A 25242-nucleotide genomic window follows, 5' to 3' on the forward strand; every position below is an offset into this window, starting at 1 on the left:
TGGTTTAGTCTGAAAGGGAAGAGATAAGTTAATGTGCCTGTTGGCAGACTGACTAGAGATGTCTAATTGCTGTTGGAATTAAATATTTAGAATTTATAGAGGTCTAGCTAGAGATACAGATTGAGAATAATCAGAGTAAGTAGTGTTTGAAGTCAATCAACTTGAAATTGCCCTAGAGAGCTAGAAGAAAAGATTGAAGGATAGAGATAGAAGAGAAGAGGAATCCAGAAGGACTACTCATAGATAAAAGGAGAACAAGGAGAGAGAGTGGTGTTACAGAATTCAAAACAGAAGAGTTTCAAGAAACAGAGGTAAGATGGAGTGAGAGATCATGGAATTTTATATTCAGGAGATTCTCTGTGACATTGCTAAGAGCAGTTTCAATAAAGGAATAGGAGTGAGAGAGTTAGATTGTAGTAGGTTTGGCTATGGAAGGAGTGACACAGGAAACTGAGGGAAGGCTTTTTTGTTTTCTTTAGTTGTTCTTGGTTTAAAGATGGGAGGCAATTTAGCATGTTTATTTAGTGAAGAGAAAGGAGCTAGTGGAAGTTAAAGACACAGCAGAGTAGATAATCCATGGAGCAGTTCCTGCAGGAGGAGATAGGATCAAGACCAAAGATGAAGACGTAAGCCTTGAAGGGGAATAGGGACAACTTTGAGGCGAGCAGAAATGTTAGGTCCTGATATGGGTAGCATTTCAAATGGATTTGGAGTTGCAAAGGAATAAAGTTTTGGAGTGTTACATTTGATAACTTTTCCCTGTACAACAAAGTCAGTGTTAAATTGAAGGTACAAAAGGAAACCATCATGTTTCGGACAGAATGTATTCTCTTTTCTTCTTGTATCTTATTTAGAGGCAACTTCCCAAGACACAGATGTATAGATCACTAATCTTGAACTTTTTCTCCAATTCTGACTTCTAATACTTTTTAAGGTTAACAGTGTAATCCAGACAAAAAAGAGAGAGAAGAAATAGAAAAATTATTCCAGTTCATAAAACTCTTTCTAGACTCTTTTTTACCTAGTACAACTTAGTAGAAAGTCAAAAGGATATCTTTTTTTCATACTGTTAGGATGGCATACAATGTGATACAGTGATCACTTCAAACAGTTCTCTAGTATTCTGAACTTTAAAAAGTGATTATCTTTATTTATTTTACTTGTTTATCTGCTTTTTTGTGTGTGTTTTAGGGTTATGGTTTTCCAGTGAACCGACTTTTTGACCTTTTATTTGAAATAAGAGATCAATACAATGAAACACTGCTTAAAAAATGGGCTGGAGTTTTCAGGTTAGTCTAAGCCATGGTGCCTTAATGTAATGAAAAAGTTTGTCAGATGCTAAAGTAATTGGTTTTTGCATTTAGCAATAAAAAATGCTTATAATATTTTTTATTGTGGTAAAATATATATAACATAAAACTTACAATTTTAACCTTTTATGAATGTACAGTTCAGTGGCATTAAGTATATTCACATTGTTGCAACCATCACCACTATCCATCTCCAGAACTTTTTTATCTTCCTAAGCTGAAACTCTGTACCAGTGAAACAGTAACCCCCATTCTCTTCTTCTAGTCCCTGGCAATCACCATTCTGCTTTGTCTCTATGAATTCGACTACTCTAGGTACTTCATATAAGTAGAATCATACAATGTTTGGTTTTTGTGTCTGGATTTGTCTGTTTTTTGTGTGTCTGGATTATTTCACTTAGCATAGTGTCTTCAAGCTTCATCCATATTGTAGTATGTGTCAAAATTTCATTCCTTTTTAAGGCTAAATAATATTTCATTATGTATATCACATTTTATTTATCCATTCATCCACTTACGGATATTTGGGTTGTTTTCACCTTTTAGCAATTGTGGATGGTGCCACTATGAACCTTGGCGAACAGTTATCTGTTTGGGTCCCTGTTTTCAGTTCTTTTGGGCATATACCCAGAAGTGGAATTGCTGGATTGTATGGTTAATATATGTTAAATATTTTGAAGACCTCCATACTGCTTTCCACAGTGACTGTACCAATTATAATCAATTTTGAATTGTTCTACTTTTAGTCCTAATCTCTGTAGTTTTTTTTCCCCAGATATGGGGCTGTAAATATTCAGTGGTATTTAGTACTAGAGACAAAAATTTGTGGCTTATAAATTTTGTTTGGGGAAAGTGCTATTTTTACAAACAACATAATTGTTAAATTAAAAATCTTAAAGTATCTAATTAGGACAATTATTTTCACTTTAACCACTTGCCTTCGGGGCACAAAGTATTTTAATAACTATATAATTTTGTATTGTCATGAAAAGAAGTATCAACTCCCTCCTTTTTAAATTCTAAAAAAACTTTTCTCTCCCTTTCTGCCTTTCTCCCTTCCTTCCTTTCTTTTTTTCTTTGTTTCAACAAAAAGTCAATCTTGAGAGCTTACATCTAGGTTAGCCAAAATATGACAGAAACAATGTGGCAATAAAAGTTGATGTTATTAAAATAGAAAATATGTTAAATGATTTAACACTAGCTTGGCATTTACCCCATCAGTTTTCAAAACCTATGGAGGGCTGACCTTCTGAATACTGTGATAGAAATCTTTTAAAATACCGAAGTGGTTTACAAGGTTATACACTTCTATTAAGATGAACTAAATCAATCCTTATTTAAGCTTTTTGTATTAACATTCCATAGGAGTGATCTTGTCAGGATGTTGTCCCAAATGAATAATTGACAGTCTTAGATGAGTCATGTATAAATATTAACAATTTTTGATATTTAGTATTTTAGAAATAGAGGTAGTGCTTATTGATAGGGATGGTAATATATAATATATATGCCATGATCTAATGTGATATATCTTTATTTATATATATTTGTATATAAAAATCTTTACTTATAGGATTTCTGTTATTAACTTACCCTTTTCAGAAGAGTGTTTAAGTTTTTACAGTTGCTGATAGATTTGTATTGAACCAGCTATTCTCTCTTATCTATCTTAAGACTTCTAGTAGTGAGATTGTTCCTCAAGATTGGGGAAACTGTGAGGTATTGTTTTCTCTCTGAAAAGCTAATGGGTTCTTTCAAAAAGAGATAGGATTAACATTATCCTCCATTATCATCATGGATGAGAGCAAATGATAGCATGTCAATTGTAAAATATATTTTGACTTCTACTTTCAGTACTGTTCTAGGTCATGCTTTTTGCTTAGATTTTTAAGAAGTAGCAGATTTTAAGCATTTTTTGTCCTTGATTTGTATCTTCAAAGACTGTACAAGTAGTGAATTGACAACCTAACAATTAAATGGGGAAAAAGTAAGTTATCAGTACTGAATAATTAAAACTTGATGACATCCATGATAGAATTTATGATCTGACTACTGTCATACTTTGTTTATCCATGTGTGGTTCTCTCCACCTATATTGAGAGCACTAGTGTTTTATTTATATTCTTGATTGCCTAGCTCCAAACAGAGTCGTATTTTAACTACCTTGTGCACCTCAGTGATTTACAAGCATATGACTTTATTTCCAGCCTCTCATTAAGATGCCAGAGCCATTTATCAATTAGGTATTCATCATCCACTGCCCAAACCATATCCTTCTCTTATGTTCCTTACCTCAGCAAATGTCTCTGATGAGGTAAGGTATACATCATTTGCCCTGTCTAGAAACCACGGATTCATCAGGATTATATAATACTTTCCCTCATAATCCTCATTGAGTTTCTAAATCCCATGTATTTTACTTCTTAAAAACTCTTGTTTCTGCCACTTCCTCTCTTCCTACACAAATACAGCTTTAATTCAAATTCTCGTCACTTTTTATTTCGATTATTCAGTCTTTCTAACTGGCCTTTCTCTGTTCATTATTGTCCTTTTCCTAGTTTTTCCTCCACTCTGTGAAAGTCTTCCTATGACATTCGTCTGCCTAAAACCTACTATGGTATTCCACTGCCTACAGGATAAAATCTGGGTGCCTCAGTTTGTCCATCTGCCCAGGCTCATTTTAAACCATGTCCCTTGAATACTTTATACTCCAGTAGTACTGCACTACTTGTGGTTTTACTCAACCCCTCCCCACACTCATACTTTTTCTCCCCTTATGTTTTTGCATGTTATGTTCCATCTTTCTGAAATGCTGTTCTCCCATAATCTCATTAGAAGTGTTTCTTTTCATCTTTGAAGACCCTACAGAGCCCGTAGCTTCTCTGTAAAACTTTTCATGAGATGTCCCCCACCTACTCTGATAAAGTTAATCACTTCCCCCTTTGTCCTATTTCTGAAACTTGCGCCTCTTTTATTGTACGTATAACACATCATTATAAACATTATAATTTGTTTGCATATCTATGTCTCCTGTTAAGCTTGAGAACAGTGATCTTGCTTTTATTTTCATGAGGGTAGGGAGTTTTCATCAGAGTTAGCCCAGACTAGCATACAATAGGTGCTCAGTACATAAAAATCAAACTGAATTATTGATTAAAAGCAAGTTGATTGGACAGCAGGTATATTAGGACAGGCTGAGTTATGCTACGATAACAAAAATGCTCAAAGTCTCATTGGATGAACACTGGCATTTTATTTCTCACTTGCACAGAAGTCCATAGTGGGTCTAGTAGTCCAAGATTTGAGCTTTTGACATCTGTAATTCTACTTTCTCAGCATGGTGGTCTCCCCTATCACTGTGGGACTAAGGGTCGAACAGTTAGTTCATAAATGCTTTAGACTTAAAGCAACACATGTAACTTGTATTCGTGGTCCAATGGCTAAAACTAGTCATATGACTTTGCCTATTTGGTGAGTAGTAAATGTGTCTGACTTACTGAGTATAAAAGGTCCTTTTCTAAGTACAACATTATGAGAGACAAACAAACGGAAGACATTGTTTTTATCTTCAAGGAGCTGATGGTCTAGTTGGAAAGAGAAGACAAAAAACATACAACTTGAGAGTTATTCCTATCAAGAAGTGTGTCTGGGATACTCTTCACCTCATTTTTAGTTGTAATGAGTTCATTCAGACTATATCATGTTGAGAATTGTTCTAGACTAGAAAATAAAAACTAAAGTGCTGAGAGGATGTAAAATAAACAAGTGGAAAGAAGAGATTGCACATTAATTTTGAGGGACAGACTTATTTGCTATTGAATTTCAGAATTCTAAGTGATTAGGCACTGTTTTCCTGTTTAGAACTTTGACACACAAAAAATGATTTTGTAATAGTTGGGGTTTTTTAAAAGTATTGTCCTATAGCACTCTATTGATATGTTTTCTAATATTAAATTTCAATTCTGTCTTCTTTCTTAACAGGGACATTTTTGAAGAAGATAATTATAGTCCCATCCCTATTGTTAATGAAGAAGAATATAAAACAGTCATCAGTAAATTTCCCTTTCAAGATCCAGACATTGAAAAGGTACAAGCTAGTATTTAATTCAAGAATTTTCTTAAAAATAAATTAATCATTTTTATTGCTACATTATATTAATCTGATATTGTAAGTGAGAATAGCTTCTTTTGAGGCCTTTGTTATTGTTGTGTTATTTGAGAAAATTAATTATGTTTTGTTAACTTTTAAAGATTATGTTACTACTACTACTACTATTTTGGTGAGGTTAAGAAAGGACTTTCTTGGGGCTACTAGGAGCCCTTGTCCCAAATATTAGGTGGATTCCCAGGGCAGGTGTTACTATCATTGGGTGGATTCCAAATTAGATATACTAAATGTTGAGTAGATTATAGGAATAGGAGAATATTGTAAGGAAAGAGAGAATTTCTTTGAAATTTCCATCACTGTGGAAGATCTTATTTTGTGGCTTTTTTTCTAGAAATATATTTGTATAAAAAGTTTATCTTGGGCTTCCCTGGTGGCGCAGTGGTTGAGAGTCCGCCTGCCGATGCAGGGGACGTGGGTTCGTGCCCCGGTCCGGGAAGATCCCACATGCCGCTGAGCGGCTGGGCCCGTGAGACATGGACGCTGAGCCTGCATGTCCGGAGCCTGTGCTCCACACGGGAGAGGCCACAACAGTGAGAGGCCCGCATACCACAAAAAAAAAAAAAAAAAAAAAAAGAAAAAAAGTTTATCTTGGGGACTTCCCTGGTGGCGCAGTGGTTAAGAATCCACTTGCCAATGCAGGGGACATGGGTTTGATCCCTGGTCTGGGAAGGTCCCACATGCCGTGAGCAACTAAGCCCATGCACCACAACTACTGAGCCTGCGCTCTAGAGCCCACGATCCACAACTACTGAGCCTATGCGCCGCAACTACTGAAGCCCACGCACTGGGAGCCTGTGCTCTGTAACAAGAGAAGCCACCGCAATAAGAAGCCCACGCACCGCAACTAAGAGTAACCCCTGCTCACTGCAAGTAGAGAAAGGCTGCACGCAGCAACGAAGACTGAACGCAGCCAAAAATAAAATAAATAAATTTATTTAAAAAAAAAAGTTTATCTTGGTTAAGTAAGAGGTGTATGAAGGCAATAGCCACCTGTAGATTTTTTCCTGAAGTAAGAATGTCTATTTTTGGAGTCAAGATATCTGAACAAAAGACAGGCTAGAGAAAGGAAATAGACCAGCACGTAGAGTATTCTGGAAATACACCTGATTGCCCATATGCGTGCATGCACACAGAAACACACACACTTATACCAATCCAGTATCCCTGGGTAGAATTAGATCTTATGAGAAAAGGATATCATATTTCCTGTTATTATCACCTTTTTCATTCTCTGCATTTTTGATTTTTTTCCCTTAATCTTTTTAATTTTTTCAACACTTTATAATTTAGTCCTTTTCTACATTTTTATCCCTTAATAATGAACAAGAGTGAATTCTGAATGAGTTGTGTGAATTGTGACTGTAAATTTTTATGTTACATTTGTATGTACATAAACTAAGCATATTACGTGTAATAGTCACTAAATACAGGACCAAGTAATTTAATGCATAGCTTTTAGATTATAGCTAACACTGCCATTGCATATACCTAATTGTATTCTAATACACACAAAAGACCAGAATAATTATTCTAGTTCTGGTTTTTTTGTGTGTGTGTGGTACGCGGGCCTCTCACTGTTGTGGCCGCTCCCGTTGCGGAGCACAGGCTCCGGATGTGCAGGCTCAGCGGCCATGGCTCACGGGCCCAGCCGCTCCGCGGCATGTGGGATCTTCCCGGACTGGGGCACGAAACTGTGTCCCCTGCATCGGCAGGCAGACTCTCAACCACTGCGCCACCAGGGAAGCCCTCTAGTTCTGTATTTTTGAAACCCCAATCAAAGTTTCCCTGTCAAGAAATATTATGAGGGACTTCCCTCGTGGCGCAGTGGTTAAGAATCTGCCTGCCGGGACTTCCCTGGTGGTCCAGTGGTAAAGAATCCACCTTATAATGCAGGGGATGAGGGTTCGATCCCTGGTCAGGGAACTAAGATCCCACATGCCACGGGGCAACTAAGCCTGCATGCCACAGCTACTGAGCTTGTGCGCCTCAACTAGAGCTGCGTGCTCTGGAACACATGTGCCACAGCTACAGAGCCCACGCACCCTGGAGCCTGTGCACTACAACTAGAGAGGAGAAAACCTGCACACCACAACTAGAGAGAAGCCCACACGCTGCAATGAAGAGCCTGCATGCCTTAGCGAAGATCCTACATGCCACATCTAAGACCCGACGCAGCTAAAAATTAAATAAATAAATACTAAAAAAAAAGGAATCCGCCTGCCAATGCAGGGGACACGGGTTCGATCCCTGGTCCGGGAAGATACCACATGCCACAGAGCACCTAAGCCCGCAGGCCACAACTACTGAAGCCCGCGTGCCTAGAGCCCGTGCTCCACAACAAGGGAAGCCACGGCAATGAGAAACATGCGCACTGCAACGAAGAGTAGCCCCCGCTCACCGCAACTAGAGAAAGCCCGCATGCAGCAATGAAGACCCAGTGCAGCCAAAAATAAATACGTAGACAAACAAACAAATAAATAAATAAATGTTGTGGGGGTTTTTTTGCAGTACGCGGGCCTCTCACTGTTGTGGCCTCTCCCATTGCGGAGCACAGGCTCCGGACACGCAGGCTCAGAGGCCATGGCTCACGGGCCCAGCCGCTCCGCGGCATGTGGGATCTTCCCGGACCAGGGCACGAACCCGTGTCCCCTGCATCAGCAGGCAGACTCTCAACCACTGCGCCACCAGGGAAGCCCAATAAATGTATTTTTTAAAAAAGAAATATTATGAGAATATTCTCTGTCTCACAGCTTGGCTTTGTTTTGTTTTAGTTACTGGTAATAAATGTGTTCAGGATATAGCATCTGCAAAAAGAGCGCTGGATTTGGTCTGGATTCATGTGCCAGCTCTGTCTGTGGCTTATTATGGGCAAGTGACTTACCCTATTTGGGCATTTTGCCTCATCTGTCAAATAAGGAGGTTGAACTAAATAATCTCTAATGTCTCTTCTAATTACACTAAACTATTCTAAATAGATTTATAGTTAAAAGGATATTTGACTTTGCTTGTAGGGTACTTCCAAAATATACGGCATCTGAGGATTAAGCTTGTTAGGAATTGTATTCATTGGTTTGTGTATTATTCATCATTAAAAAGAACTATCATTAAGGCAAAAGGCACATGGAAAATTTAAATGTGATAACTTAGAAATCCCATAAGTTATTTAGTAATAGTCTCTTGGTTGTGTGTTTACATATTTAATTTTTTCCTATTTTAAGTATAATTTTCAATTAAAACGATTGAAAAAGATGTGAAATTGTCTTTCAAATAACATGAGTTCTTTTCAGCAGAAATTACAAGTGAGAAAGGAATAAGACTGAACATATATGCTAACATCTGTCTTTTTGCAGATAGCTTTGCTAATTTAACTAGGATCCTTTGGCTAAAATAAGAACATGTTCATATTGTCTTTAATGTCATTAAAATCAATTCTTAAAGTTGAAATATCTTTCAAATAGTTAATATTGGTTTCATTATTTTGTAAAACATAACTTGGAGGTGAGTTAGCTCTTACATTATTATAAGGTGATTTTAAAGAATAGCAACTCTTTAGTTGATTTTTGTAGTACTCCTAATTCAGTTCCTAAATTTGGAAAGGTTGAACCTACCAGTTTTGGAGAGAGACTGCTCTCTGCAAATGTTTTCACTACCAGCTTATTGTAAGTTTCTTTCTGCTGGAGGTACCTAAGAGTACATATGTTAATTCATATATTTATCATTCACCTGCTATCTAGTAGACACTGTGCTATGTGCTAGTTTTTCAGTCTCTGCTGTCAAGGAACTTGTAGTCAAGTGAGGGATAGATTAAATAAACAGGAAATTACAATTCACAGAAGTTGGCCCTGCTCAAGATAGAAGCAACAGCATGGAGAAAGGCTGTAATTCTGCAGTATAAAGTACAAGGTTAATGAAGTGCAGGAGACGAAGATCAAAAAATGAAGATGAAGTAGAAAGTGGCAGGCTATAATAGGCCTTGTAAACAATGTTAGGGAGCTTAGCCTGATGGCTCGAATAAGTCACCACCAGATTTCAAGCAGTAAAAACATAATCAGATTTGTGCTTTAGAAAGATCTCTCTGGCTAGTGTGTGGGGAATGGATTGGAGAAGAGTAAGGCTGGGATACTAGCTTGGGGATTGTTGCAGTTATTTTGGCAAGAGAGATTGGTGACCTGAATGGGAGTTATGGCTGTGGAATATGATTTGAGATATTTAGGAAGTAGGAATGACAGGAGTTGATTATCACTTGCATATGAGGGATGATGAAGATAGAGGCACAAGTGTGATAGCCACATTTCTGCCTTGGCTGGTGGTAGCATTCACTAAGATAGGAAATGCAAGAGGAGCAGATTTAGAAAGAAGGGATGATCATTTCACTTTTGGTTCTGTTGAGAATGTCTCAAATGTTACAGCTAAATGGAGGTGTTCAAATGTTAGTTAGATATACAGATTTGGACTTCAGGAGAAAGATTTGGCCTAGAGTTTTAGATTTGGGAGATATTGGCACTTGCATGGTGAGAGTAGGTGAGATTCTCTAAGGATAGTATGTGTGGTAAGAAGGGAAGAAAGAGTAGGATAGAACCCTAAGGAGTAGCAATTAAGGGATGGCTAGAGGAGGAGATATAGAGAAGGTAGAGAAACAAAGGAAAACCAGTGTGGGTCATGGATTCCAAGGAAGGAGAGATCCTTTAAGAAGCAGGAGGCAAGACTTCCCTGGTGGTCCAGTGGTTAAGACACTGTTTTTCCAATGCAGGGGGCACGGGTTTGATCACTGGTCGGGAAACTAAGATCCCACATGCCCCGTGGAGTGGCCAAAAGTAAATAAATAACATGGGGGTTTATTTAGGGGGGAAAAAAAAAGCAGGAGGCCCATTGTGTCAGATTGTTCAGGTGAATCAGGTAACATGAAAAGTTATTGGATTTAACACCTGTGAGGTCATTGGTGACCTTCGTGAGGGTGTTTTCAATGATGTAAACTAAGTTGCAATGAATGTGAAAATTGAAGTAGATTAGGCTTCATGAAGCGTAAAGAGGGGGATTTTGGTAACAATCTTCGGGAGAGTTTACCTTTTGGAGACTGAGAATTTGCTCATGGATGTTGGCTGGTAAAGCATTTTAGCCAAGAAGCACACTGCAAACCATTAGCTTCATATTAGCTCAGAAAGCTGCTGTAAGGTATTCTAGGAGTTCTGGAATGAAGTGGATACTTTCTTAAATTAGCATTCAAGCAAGTGAAGGGAGTCTTAGAATTATTTGATGACACTGAGCCAGGAAGCTGGCCCATAACTTTCATGCCAACCTGGCTCTGTATTACGGCTGCAAGGAAGCAAAGAGTTAAGCATCTTCTGCAGGATACTTATCATCAGGACACACACTTACATACTTTCTCTGCTTGTTAGAAGTCTGATAACATGATTTAAGAAACAGGTAAATTGCCACATTATTTTCTTCAGAAATATTTTAATTCTTTTTAAAATCTTAAAAATAATGGGATAACAGTAGACTTTAAAATGCAAGTATTAACTACTAATTCAAATGTGAAATCAATTTAATTTTTACATTTTTGAGGTGATTAGAATATCTTTTTCTAAAATTTCAGCAACAGTTTCAACTTTGTTTTTCTTTCAACAGCAATCTTTCCCAAAGAAACTGCCCATGTCTCAATCAGTGCCTCATATTTATATTCAAGTTAAAGAATTTATTTATGCCAGCCTTAAATTTTCAGAGTCGTTACACCGGAGGTAAGTTTATTAATAAGAAATGTATCTTTATCATAGCTATTTTTGTGAAACATTAACATGTGATTTTTAGGCCATGACTCTTCAGTGGACTATTATCTCGTTGGAAGGCTTACATATCTTAGTGGCATTTGGGGTTAACTAGAAATGCAACCTCAGACCTACTGAATTAGAAACTGAGGATGGAGCCCTTGGCTTTACCAAGTACTCTGGGTGATTCTGATGCACTCCAAGTTTAAGAACCACTGCCTTAAGCTTCATCATACTCTATTAGTCTCTTATACCAAAGTTTCTAAACATGTATTTTAAAGACATTAGCTTATAACATAACACACAATATCATTCAGCATTGGAAAAACAGTGGATACAAATGAGTATTCATTGAAAAGGAATGACAGACTATTACAGTGGTAGTTTTCATTAGCAGAGCTCTAATGGTCCAAGAGCTACCAATAATTTATGCCTATCTTTCTTTTCATTGAACATTCTAAAGTTCCGATCTAAAGCAGAGCAGTATAATGCAGTAGTTAAGAACATAAGCTTCAGACTTACACCTGAGCTTGATTCTTGATGTTGACACTCACTAGCTGCAGTAGGACTTTGGGCAAGTCACTTAATCTGTTTAAATTGCAGTTCCCTCATCTGTAAAATGAGAGAAATAACTCATAGGGTGGTTTTAAGAATTAAATGAGGTAGTGAGTGTGTATAAAGCACTCTGTGTAGCCTGGCACATGGTAGGCACATAAGACGTAGGAGCAGATGAGATACTACAATGTAAGATGTGAGACTAGAGCTTGGAGTTTTTATATTTCATTTGCAGGCATTGGGGAACTGTTGAAGAATTTTTAACTAAGAAACGACATGACTGGAGTAATATTTTAGAAAGTTTACTCTGGCCACAATGTGGCTGGTAGATTGGAAGTAAACTGTAGAAAGTATAGAAATTTAGCAGTTTGGAATTAACTTTTATTTTGTTTATTTACAGAGAAGAGACAGTGGATCTCTAATTGTTATTTGATTTTTTTTAAATAAGTAAATTTATTTATTTATTTATTTTTGGCTGCATTGGGTCTTCGTTGCTATGTGCAGGCTTTCTCTAGTTGTGGCAAGCAGGGGCTGCTCTCTGTTGTGGTGCACGGGCTTCTCATAGTGGTGGCTTGTCTTTGTTGTGGAGCACAGGCTCTAGGCACGCAGGCTTCAGTAGTTGCGGCATGCAGGGGCTCAGTAGTTGTGGTTTGCGAGCTCTAGAGCGCAGGCCCAGTAGTTGTGGCGCACGGGCTTAGTTGCTCTGCGGCATGTGGGATCTTCCCGGACCAGGGCTTGAACCTGTGTCCCCTGCACTGGCAGGTGGATTCTTAACCACTGTGCCACCAGGGAAGTCCTGTTATTTGATTTTTTACCACATTTATAACACCAAAGTTAAAAGCCCTTAGTCATAATATTATGTGTAATTATCCCTAAAGCTTCCCTACTGACTGACTAGAACTAGAATTGTCCCCTCAGTTCTGGCTCTTTTTGTGCATGAACTCCTAGCATTCTAAAAGGTAAATGTTGTATACTGATGCTACAGCGGAAAAGATTATCTATTTTTTCCTTCTGTCTTTGATAAAAATATTTGTCATCTTTGTTAGTTCAATATCCAGTCATTCTGTTTAACTCTGATACTGTTTTTCATTGAGCAAGGCTTTTTATACTTACATTTTTAAAAATTAGCTTTACTAAATAACATTGGCTATTTTCATTTTGTAGTTCAGAATACAGAAAGCATCGTTAGTATTAAAATATGTAAATTTAAATTTATTCTAGATTATCAGCTTTCTGACATATTTTTGTTTTAAAAATTTACATCTGTGGCCTAAAATTGAGCTGAGTCATTTTTTTTTTAATTTGTCATTAAAGAATTATGGAAAAATAACTTTCTGGGTTTAAAGCTCTTTTATTATGTTTAAACATATTTTGCAGTTAGATTTTTAGACCAAAAAGATGCTTTGGAGCTCTTATAGTAAAAATGTTTGGGGTTCTTTTTATATGTGAATAAGAGCAGGGCCAGAGAATTAAGTGATTTCATGATGAGACTCTAAAGTCTTCAGTTATTTGGTTGCAGAGAAAACATCTGAATCTAATATGATCTTTAAGAAATTTTCAGTTTTCATAAGAGGCTAAGCTCTCAAATAATTTAGGAGATTTATTGTATATTGAGATTTAATTACTGTGTTATTTGTTATTTAAAAATTGGGAAGAGTACAGGTTATAAGCTCAAAAGAGAAGGAGTTAAGGAAAAAAAATTGCTCAGTTAGGATAAAAACCTCTTGGAGAAAATCCTGGTCATTGTTGGGTAAATCTTGCTGGCAGGAATAGGACGTAGGTACTGATAGGTTTTCTTTCTCTGCTTTCACTTATGCATTGATTCAGCATTCAAGGAAGTTCAGGGGAATTAAACAAAAGACATTATCTGTCATGCATAACTTTTCATCTGAAAAGGATGCTATACAGGGTGTCTTTAAGCATAATTTGAGTGTGTCAGAAAGGAAACCAGAGGAGTTGGCAACCACCTCCTTTATATTGGTGTGAGTACGTTGCTTGTTCTAGGGACACTACTGATTTCTGTCAGAGAGTTTGCTACTGTGTAACCCTGAAACCCTACTGGTATATATATGCTATTCCCTGGGAAGTCTTGACTTTAGATACGAAATCAGTGAGGCATATTCTCCTCAGGTCTGCCAGAATTAGGGTTAGCAGAAATTGAAGAGCACCTGCATTAAAATGGAGAACATTGGAATAGTAGTGAAAATTACCTGTGTTTTGTCAAATCTTGTTCTATTTGCATATTTAAAATAAATGTAAACTAGTAAATATTTGTACCTCATAGATTTTTAGGAGTAATGTTTTAATAAAGTAAAAAGTGAAAGGGTTCTAAAATTAAAATGTTAGACTGTGTTTAAGGCAGTGAGTCTCATCTGGGGCAGTTTTGCCCCCCAGGGTATATTTGACACTGTCTAGAGACATTTTGGGTTGTCACAACTAGGGGGAAGAGTGCTACTTGCATCAGGCGGGTGGAGGACAGGGATGCTGCTAAACATCTTTCAATGGTACAAGACAGCTCCACAACAAAGAATTATCTAGCCTAAATGTCAATAGTGCTGAGACTGAGAAAACTTGGTCTAAGGACAGCTTAACCGTTTTGATAATGAGGCTATATACAAAAAATCATGACTTACTTAAATTGAAGGCCTAGTGGTTAGAAGAAAATAATAAGCTTTTTAGTGCTAGGCTAGTAATTTTTAGGATGTTAAGAAACATCATAGGGTTAGTTCCTCTCCCAAATTAAAACTAGTGTAAGGCAATTAATTTCTTTGAATCTTTTTAAAAAAAATTCTCAATGGAAATGGATAGCTTAGTTATATTAAAATCAAATCTAGCAATTGTATCCAGAGGGTTCACATCAATTTGTATTTTAAAAGTAATTTTAGCTATAGTTGTATATAAAGTGTCTTTGAAAGTGGCTGTACCATAATGGAGTCATAATTTAAGAATAGTTTTATTTCCTTATACTAAGTACTCCATGGTTTTACTGTAATGGTTAATTGAATACATTTAAATTATTCTATAAATGAACATTCTACTTTATGGAAAGTATCCCTTTTGTGAAACTAAATTGAATTGAAATATGTGATTTAATAGATATGAATGATTGTAATTTATTTAAAGATATAAAGGAATTAGAGTAAATTGCATTAAATTATTTAGGAAGCTAACTAATTGTAACCCTTGTGGAAACCTTAATAATATCAACCTTTGTTTTTAGCTCAACAGAAGTAGATGATATGCTTAGAAAATCAACAAATCTGCTGCTGACCAGAACTTTGAGTAGCTGTTTACTGAATCTTATTAAAAAACCTCACATAGGTTTGACAGAGGTAGGTTAAAAAGATATTTATAGCTAAATGTTTCATTATATGAAACAATTATTATAAATTAATTTATTGCTGAACATCATCCTATAAAACTAGCTTTCCATTTTAAATTTATTAATAGAAGTGGGTTTGTTTTAAAATAAAAGCGTCATTGTAAATTCCAGTGATGTGAGGGAAAAGGGTTTACATGGGGAATAGTGGATAGCTGATGATGTTAGAAGATATATGGAGATTCATGTTTGCCAGACTTTACATGAAAAGTGAAAGTACTCATTTTTTTTACTTGGTGAATGTATAAAATTGGAAAAAACGCTTTGAAAAGTTGCTAGTTAGACTCTTGGTTATTTTTTTTAGATGATAGCATTCATAAGCAGTATTTACAGCAGGCTTTTGAATCAGATAATCAGTTGTATCCTATAATGCTATAATTATGCAGAAGTGGTACACTTGCTGGAAGTAATAATCCTGATTTTAAAAATCAAATGGCTTTGTATATACGTAACCTGCATTTCACTGGAGGCATTTTCTATTTTCTAGCTAGTGCAAATCATTATAAACACCACACACCTGGAACAAGCTTGCAAATACCTTGAGGACTTTATAACTAACATTACAAATATTTCTCAAGAAACTGTTCATACCACAAGACTTTATGGGCTCTCTACTTTTAAGGTATGTAAAAATCTGACTAAAAGTTTTTATTTCAGTTACTGTAAGCAAACTTTTAAAAAGTAAAGACAATTTTTGTTATACACATGATTCCATTATATTTCTAACAATTGAAAATTAGTGGTAATCAATGTCAACAATGAGCAAATAAATGTCAGTTCCTTTTTGGCATTAAACATCTTGTTAAAATGAAGAAAAGTATATTGATTTTCTATAGCTATATTACATTTTCTTCATGTTTTGAAGACTTAGAGTAGTGCTGAATCAGTCTAACTTGATTTTCTTTCATGTCTCACAGTTTAATAGTTAATTGTTTATGTAACATATATAAGTGTGTGTATGTTTGGAAATTAAAATTGTAAGAAGAATTAGACAAGTGTAAGATTTGCTTTACATCCTTTATTGCCTCTGATAATATTGCCTTATTACATGTTATTCAAGTCCTACTCTTTTCTGAATGGACAGATTTTTGTTTTTATAATACCATGGGATATAACAAAACATTAATTAATGGTTGTTTTAAGCATTATGAATTAAATAATTTCATAAATTTGTTATATAAACTTTTATTATTTTATTGGTTTGGGAATCATGTAAATGAGACACTGACATAGTCTAGCAAAATAAATCCTTTTGCATTGAATAATTTGTTAAACTAATATAAACCATTTGCTGATCCCTTATCTATAAAATAGGCTTGCTAGTTTAACCTCGTAGCCCTTTCTAAGTTTTCTATTAAAAAGAATTATCATCTTCCCTACTCTTGCTATATTATAAATTACCCAATTTATCTCCTAAAATTATAGTATAATCATTTACAGTTAAAAAAATTCAGTATACTTGTATTTAGATATAACTAATTTAATGTTAACAGTAACCAGACTTTGCAGTCTAGTGGTTAAGACTCTGCACTTCCAATGCAGGGGACGCAGGTTTGATCCCTGGTTGGAGAACTCATAAGATCCCACGTGCCACATGGTGCAACCAGAAAACCCCCAAAAACAAAAACAAAAAAGAGTAACCAGACTTTGAAAGTGTGAAAAGAAAGACCCTTGGTTCCTAAAGTTATCTGCCTGGCCCCCAAATCTTATGCTCCTCTGATGATTCTTGAGCCCATGTTGTCATCCTAATCCATAAGACACAAATGCAGATGATATCTGAGTGAATGAATTAATAAAATTATTTATTAAAACTGAGACAGAAGCTGGACAAAACAGGCGTTCATTTATTCAGATAGTATAGTACAGTAATTAAGCGCATATACTCTGGAGTTAGACTGCTGTGTGACTTTGGCCACATTCTTTCATTTTAATGATTCCTGGTTTTATTATCTACAAAATTAGAATAGCAATATATTATCTACCTCATACAATTATTTTGAGGATTAAAGGGGATACTTAGCACAGTGCCATTTGTTGTACATGATCTGTGCTCTGAGCGCTCTGTTAGGTGCTGAAAATATAGAAATGTATCCCTGCCCTCAAGGAGCTCACGGGAGAAAAAACTATAAAAAGACACTTGACAATATGATATAATAAGTACCATAATATAGGAGGAGACTCCACAAATTTGTAGACATTTATTTATCCACAGATTGATTCTTTGCTTCAATATTAGATTTTACACAATCCTTTTTCTGTCTTGCTCTCTGTCCTTATGTCCATGTGTTACTCATACGCTGTCAAGAAGGGATTTACTAGGGAATGGAGTTGTAAGCATATTTAACTATTAACATTATATTTAATAGGCTTGCTCTGTACTTTGATTAAAACATGAAATGCGTTGACATCTGGTGTATCTAGGGATCTTCAAGCAATTTTTCTTATCAGTTGTAAGTCAAAGAACCACAGATACTGGAACATGATGCCTCAGATTAAGGAATCTTGGAACTACACTTCTCAAAATCTGCCTGTTGAGAGGAAATGTTTAGAAAGGTTAGCTCTGGTCCATCATTCCAGTGGTACTTAAGTTGTAGATATTTAGTTGAAGCTACAACTGCCATAGGATACCCCTTGGGTTTTCTAGGAAATCAAGTTCAGCCTGTACAAATAGTAGAACATCCTTATTTCTTGTTTATTTTTTGTTTTATTTTTGCACAGAACTCAGGAAACCCTTTCTGTTTTATGATATACAAACAAGAGTTATTTCAAGCTCAGTATTTGAAGGTTAAGTGTTCTTCAGCTCTTCCTTTGATCTGTTTCAAGAGGAATTTGTCTTAAACTGTACTATGAGAAAGCAATTCAACAGGGAGAATCATTAAATCAACATTAAAGAGAATTACTGAGGGAGATTGGGGGAATTTCCATTCACAGTGAATAGTCAATCTGTAGATGATTAAAGTACAGTCTTGATTACAGACATTAGCAAGGATTGCTTAGTTAACCTCTTAGCCTAATTCTTTTCAGTCCAGTGACCTGATCAAATATATTTCTATTTAGTTGCTTAATGATTATAGAAATAAGCACTTACATGATCCTTTTACCCATACCTCCATTTGCTTCCCCTCCAAAATCCCACACATGCATATACACAGTGGTAGATTTTATATCATATTTGTTTACTTTATGAAATATTATATAGACTGCCTTGTTAGCTTGCCTGTCATTGTACTAAATCTGTGAGTGGTACAAAAGAGGTAAAGTAAGTAGTTCCTGCCCTCAAGCAGTACCACAGCTTTTTGAAATTAACCTGGACCCAGGCTGAGAGCTACTTGAAGCTAATATAAGACTTCTAACTGAAAAGATTTGCATCAGAATAGAGGGGAAAATGGGAATACCATTCCCTTTTTAATCTGTGTAGAGAAATGGCCCAGTTCTTTTTCTTTGGCATCAGAGCTTTTTAACTTTGCTCCCTGGAGCTTTTCCAACCTGCCACCCCGAAGAGTCCTTTCCTTTTGAGTCCTGGCAGTGATTGCAACTGTAAGTGCCTAGAAAGAATATGCTTGCGATTCTTTTTCAGTTTGCCTTTTTTAATCTATTGATGAGTATGTAACAAAGTGTTTTTAGGATTATGGCTAAAGTGACAGTGGTAAATTATCTTTGATTAAGGGCTTGAAATTCTCTTCCTGTGGAGCAAGGACATGGTACGTCGACTCTAAAAAAACTTTCTTTTTTAAATGTAACATTCATATATAAGCACACACAATTTATAAATGCAATAATTATAAATAGATATAGCTCAATTAATTATTAAAAAGTGAATACAGACTTCCAATTTCTAGTCTGGCATGTAAAGAGCTGGGAAGTTATCACTCTGTCCCAACAAGTAAAAAGCTGAGAAAACTGAAAAAATCAATTCTTCCTTGATCTTTCAGAGAAGTGAGATCACAGGACACACTGCTGCCCCCAAAATTGGAGAAGTAGGCAAATACAGAGAATCACAACTTAATGGAGTAGAAACCCATAGGAATCATTACTGGGGTAGGAAAACGTGAAGTATAATTAATGAATATTAGAAAATCAGTATGGACAAGTTTGAGAGTTAAAACTCCAGGAGAACCCAGTCTTAGAGGGGGCACCAGGTTCTCCCAGTGAAGATTTGAGGAAAATCCTCTTACATTTCCAGCACGGGCAAGGGAAAAGGAACCATTTTGAAATATGCCAGAGCATTCTGTTCTTTAAGCATTCTGTTTTTCTCAACAAGACCTAACCTCAAAATAATCTATTTACCAGTGCCTAAACTAATGGGAGAAGGGAAACACCCAATTCCAGCCTGCTCTGGCCATCCTGTCCAACTTGAGGGGTGGAAATGAAAAGCACTTGTGCACAGCTAAGGGGCAAAGGCTTACTTAAAGATGAAGACCTAATCGTAGGACTAAAGAACACTTCCCCTCTCCCACTGTCTTACTGCCACATTACTAAAGGCCTAATTACTGCAATTCTTTTCACCCAGTACACCATGTCCAGCTATCAGGAAAAAATTACAAGGTAGACTAAAAGACAAAAAATACAGTTTGAAGAGATAGATACGGTATTAGAACCATATTCAGGTATGTCAGGACTATTGGAATTATCAGACCAGGAATTTTTTTTAAAAAAAACCTATGATTAGTATGCTAAGTACTTTAATGGATAAAGCAGACAGCATGCAGGAACAGATGGGTAATGTAAGCAGAGAGATGGAGAATTTAAGAAAGAATCAAAAAGAAATGCTAGAGATCACAAACACTGCAACAGAGATGAATAATGCCTTTGATGGACCTATCAGTAGATTGGGCGTGGCTGAAAAAAGACTCTCTGAGCTTGGGGATCTGTCAATAGAAACTTCCAAAACAGAAAAGCAAAGAAAAAAACACTGAACAAGAATATCCAAGAACTGTGGGACGACTACAAAAGGTGTAGCATACATGCAATGGGAATATTAGAAGGAGAAAAAAGAGAGAAAGGAACAGAAGCAATATTTGATCCAGTAATGACAGAGATTTCTCCCAAATTTATGTCACACAACAAACCATGGATTCAAAAAGCTTAGAGAACACCAAGCAGGATAAATACCGAAATAATTACACCTTAGGCATATCATGTTCAAAACTGCCCAAAATTAAAGATAAAAAATCCTTCAAGAATCTAGAGGAAAAAGCTTACCTAGACTAACAAAGATAAGAATTACATCTTATGTCTCTTCATAAACCATGTAAGCAAGAAGAGAATGGAGGAAAATATTTGAAGTGTTGAGAGAAGAACACCAACATAAAATTTTATATGCTATGAAATTATCCTTCAAAAGTGAAGGAAAAATACTTTCTCAGACAAACAAAAATTGAGGAAATTTGTTGCCAGTAGACCTGCCTTGCAAGAAATGTTAAAGTAACTTCTTTAGAAGTAAAGAAAATGATATAGGTTAGAAACTTGGATCTATATAAAGAAAGGAAGAGCATCAGAGAAAGTACAAGTGAAGGTAAAATTCTTAATTGATCTAACAGATAACGGTTTGTTCAAAAGAATAATAGCAACGTGTTCAATTATGTATGCTTTTATATATATATATATATAGTTGTGTGTATATATGTGTACCTATGTATGTTTACATGAATGACAGCAATGACACAGGGTAGGAAGGGAGAAATTAGGATTATTTTGTAATTATAAGGTACTCACACTACCTATGAAATGGTGTAGTGTTAGTGTTATTTGAAAGTGGACTTGGAATAATTGTGAATGTATATTGGAAACTCTAGGGCAACCACTAAAAAAAAGCTAAAAACAAAAAAGAAAAAAAAGTACAACCAATATGCTAGGAAAGAAGAGAAAATGGAGTCATACAAATGCTCACTTAATACACAAAAGACAGAAAAAGAGGAACACAGAAGTAGAAACAAAGAACAAGCACAACAGATAGAAAACAGTAACAAATATGGTAGATATTAATCCAGCCATCAATAGTCACTTTAAACATCTCCTGTCTAAAAACACCAACTGAAAGACAGAGATTGTTAGAGTGGATCAATAAAACAAGACCCAATTATATGTTGTTTATAAAACCCACTTTAAATACAAAGACACACCTAGATTAAAAATAAGTGGATGGAGAGACTTCCCTGGTGGTCCAGTGGCTAAGACTCCGTGCTCCCAATGCAGGGGGCCTGGGTTCAATCCCTGGTCGGAGAAGGAGGTCCCACATGCCGCAACTAAAGATCCTGCATGCAGCAATGAAGATCCCGTGTGCCACAACTAAGACCCGGTGCAGCCAAATAAATAAATTAGAAAATTATTCAAAAAAAATTAGTGGATGGAGAAAGATATACCATGTTAACACTAATCAAAAAGTGGGAGTGGCTATATTAATTTCAAACAGAGCAAACTTCAGAGCAAAGAAAGTTATTATCAGGGATAAAGTGGGCCATTACATAATGACAAAGGGGTCACTTCTCCAAGATGACATAACAATTCTTAATGTGCATGTGCCTGACAATGGATGGTCAAAATATGTGAAACCAAAACTGATAGAATTTCAAGGAGAAATGGATGGATCCACTGTTACAGTTAGAGACTTCAACACGACTCTTACCAGAAATGGTCAGATCCAGCAGACAGAAGATCGGTAAGAACATAGTTGAACTCAACAACACCATCAATCAACTGGATATGATCAACATTTATAGACTACTTATCCAGCAACAGCAGAACATGCATTCTTCTCAAGCCCACATGCAACCTTCACCAAGGTAAACCACATTTTGGGGCATGAAACACACCTTAACACATTTTAAAGAATAGAAATCATACAGTGTCTGCTGTAAGACCACAATGGAGTTAAACAAGATATCAATAACAGAAAGATAACTGGAAAATTCCAAATACTTGGAGATTAAACAATATACTTCTAAATAACATGTGGGTCAAGAAAGAAAAGCATAAAAACGAGTATTATGAACAACTCTGTGCTCGCAAATTTGACAAACTAGATGAACAAACTCCTTGAAAGACACAATATGCCAAAACTCACACAAGAAGAAATAGACAACCTGAATAGGCCTGTATCAATTAAAGAAATTGAATCAATAATTAATAACCTTCTGAAACAAAGCACCAGGCCCAGATGGGTTTACTGATGAATTCTACCAAATATTTAAGGAAGAAATTACACCAATTATCTACAATATCTTTCGTATAGAAGCAGAGAGAATACTTCTCAATTCATTCTCTGAGGCCAGCATTACCCTAACACCAAAACCAAACAAAGACATTATAAGAAAAGAAAACTACAGACCAATATCTGACATGAGCATAGATGCAAAAATCCTTAGCAAAATATTATCAGATTGAATCTAACAATTTATAAAAGGAATTCTACATCATGACCAAGTGGGATTTATCCTACTATGCGAAGCTTGTTCATCATTCAAAAATCAGTTAATATATTCCATCACATCAGCAAGCTAAAGAAGAAAAATCACATGGTTATATCAATAAATACAGAAAAAGCATTTGATAAAATTCAACCCCCATTCTTGATAAAAACTATCAGTAAACTTGTAATAGAGGAGAACTTCCTCAACTTGATAAAGAATATCTACAAAAAACCTACAGTTAGCATCATACTTAATGGTGAGAAACTTGAAGCTTTCCCACTAACGTTAGGAACTAGGCAAGAATGTTCCCTTTCACCACTCCTTTTCAACATCATACAGGAAGTTCTAGCTAATGCAATAAGAAAAAGAAATAAAAGATATACTGATTGGGAAGGGAGAAGTAAAACCATTTTTCTTTGCAAATGATATGACTGTTTATGTAGAAACTCTGAAAGGATTTTTTAGAAAACCTTCTGAAACTAATTAGCAACTATAACAAAGTTTCAAGGCACAAGGTTAAAGTATGAAAGTTAATAGCTTTCCTATTTATCAGTGCATTAAGTGGCTCAAGCTGCCATAAAAAACAAACAAACAAAAAGCCATAGACTATGTGGCTTAAACAAGAAAAATTTATTTTCTAACAGTTCTAGAGGCTGGAAGTCAGAGATTAAGGTACCAGCATGGTAGGTACTGGCTTACGGATGGCCACCTTATCACTGTGTCCTCATATATGGTAGGCAGCAAAAGAGCTCTGATGGCTCCTCCTTTTCTTATAAGGGTGCTAATCCCATCACGAGGGGCCCGTTCCTCATGACCTCCTCTAAACCTAATTATCCAAAGTCCCCATCTCCAAATAACATCACACTGGGGGTTAGGGCTTCAACATATGAATTTTGGAGGCACATAATTCAGTCCATAACATTCTTCCCTGATCCCCAAAATTCATGTCCTTGCATCCAAAATACACTCATTTCATCCCAAGAGCCCCCAAAGTCTTAACTTGTTCCAGCGTTAACTCTAAGTTCTTATGTCCAAAATCTTAATCTAAATGTCATTTAAATCATATATGGGTAAAACCGCAGATATGATTCATTCTAAGGCAAAATTCCTCTCCAGTTGTGAACCTGTGAAACCAGACAAGTCATGTGCTTCTAAGATATAACTGTGGGACAGGCATAGGATAGAAGTTCCATTCCAATAGGGAGAAAGCGAAAATAAGGAAAGGGGTGACAGGTCCCAAGCAAGTCCAAAACTTAGTACGGTGAATTTCATTAGATCATAAGGCTCAAGACTAATCCTCTTTGGTTTAGTATTCTGCTTTCTAGCCTTGCTGAGGTGGGGGTTGTGCCTCTGCAGCTCTGCCTGGAGGGAGCCCACCCACAAGGCTCTGGGTGGCTGCCTTCTGACCTGTTGAATCTGAGGCAGTGGCCCCCCTTTTTGAACCAAGGAGGCAGCTCTGATGATCTCAGAATTACCTTAGGGGTTATTATTCACTTGTCTTGAAGAATAGCACATTGTTGTTGCTATTAGCTCTGTGGTCCTGTCCTGTAACATCTAAGAAGTCCAATAGCCTCCCTTCATTTTCAAATTGGCAGTTTCTGCTCATGTAGTCCCATAATTTCTTATTTATGTATGTATTTATTTATTTTTGTCTGTGTTGGGTCTTCGTTGCTGTGTGTGGGCTTTCTCTAGTTGCTGCAAGCGGGGGCTACTCTTCGTTGCGGTGTGCGGGCTTCTCATTGCAGTGGCTTCTCTTGTTGCGGAGCACAGGCTCTAGGCATGCAGGCTCCAGTAATTGTGGCACGCGGGCTCAGTAGTTGTGGTTCATGGGCCCTAGAACGCAGGCTCAGTAGTTGCAGCACATGGGTTTAGTTGCTTCGCGGCATGTGGGGTCTTCCCAGACCAGAGATCGAACCCCTGTCCCCTGCATTGGCAGGCGGATTCTTAACCACTGCACCACCAGGGAAGTCCCCCATAATCTCTTTACCAAGTGACAGTTTAGCTTTACCCTTGGAGTTCTCTTGCTAACCTGCTTTCTCAATTTTTGCAATATGGACAAGTTGAGAATTTTCCACATCTTTAAGTACTAATTCCTTTTTGCTTAACAATTTTTTATTCAATTCATTTATCTCTTTTCTCATTTTACTATAAGCAGTCAGTATGAACCAAGCTGCTCTTTCAATACTTTGCTTAGAAATCTCCTCAGCTAAATATCCAATTTCATTGCTCACAAGTCTGTCTTCCACGAAACACTAAAAACATGAACATAATTTAGACGCTCTGTATGATACTGTAATCGTCGATATATGTCTTGATACATTTGTCCAAACCCATAGAATATACAGCACCAAGAGTGAACCTTAATTTAAACGATGGCCTTTGAATAATAATGATATTTCAGTGTAGGTTCATTTATGGTAACAAATATACCTCACTGGGGGGCATTTGACAGTGGCAGTGTGGGGTCAGGAGGTATATGGGAAATCACTGTACCTTTCTCTCAATTTTGCTATGCACCTAAAACTGCTCTAAAAACTAAATTATATTTAAATTGAAAAAAAGTGAACTCACCCATGTAATTATGAAATCAAGAAATAAAACATTAGATAAGTAGTTTTGTAGAAGCCTTCCTCATCCCTCTTCCCAGTTATTATCT

At 36.4% G+C, this 25242-nt stretch overlaps 1 protein-coding gene across 7 annotated transcripts in view; it reads left to right on the forward strand.

Moving 5' to 3' along the window:
• Positions 1–25242, forward strand: part of EXOC6 (exocyst complex component 6) — a 194842-nt gene that overhangs the window by 80561 nt on the left and 89039 nt on the right. For all 7 annotated transcript variants that reach the window (XM_027112059.1, XM_027112058.1, XM_027112060.1 and 4 more), the window contains 5 exons: positions 1192–1289; positions 5292–5397; positions 11107–11216; positions 15019–15130; positions 15665–15799. In XM_027112059.1, the coding sequence (XP_026967860.1) occupies positions 1192–1289; positions 5292–5397; positions 11107–11216; positions 15019–15130; positions 15665–15799 (561 nt within the window). The remainder of the gene's footprint in view (positions 1–1191; positions 1290–5291; positions 5398–11106; positions 11217–15018; positions 15131–15664; positions 15800–25242) is intronic.

Source organism: Aethalodelphis obliquidens, unplaced genomic scaffold (assembly GCF_003676395.1).
Source record: "Aethalodelphis obliquidens isolate GAN/ISIS:26980383/991018 unplaced genomic scaffold, ASM367639v1 scaffold11, whole genome shotgun sequence".
In the NCBI taxonomy this organism is placed as follows: domain Eukaryota; kingdom Metazoa; phylum Chordata; class Mammalia; order Artiodactyla; family Delphinidae; genus Aethalodelphis; species Aethalodelphis obliquidens.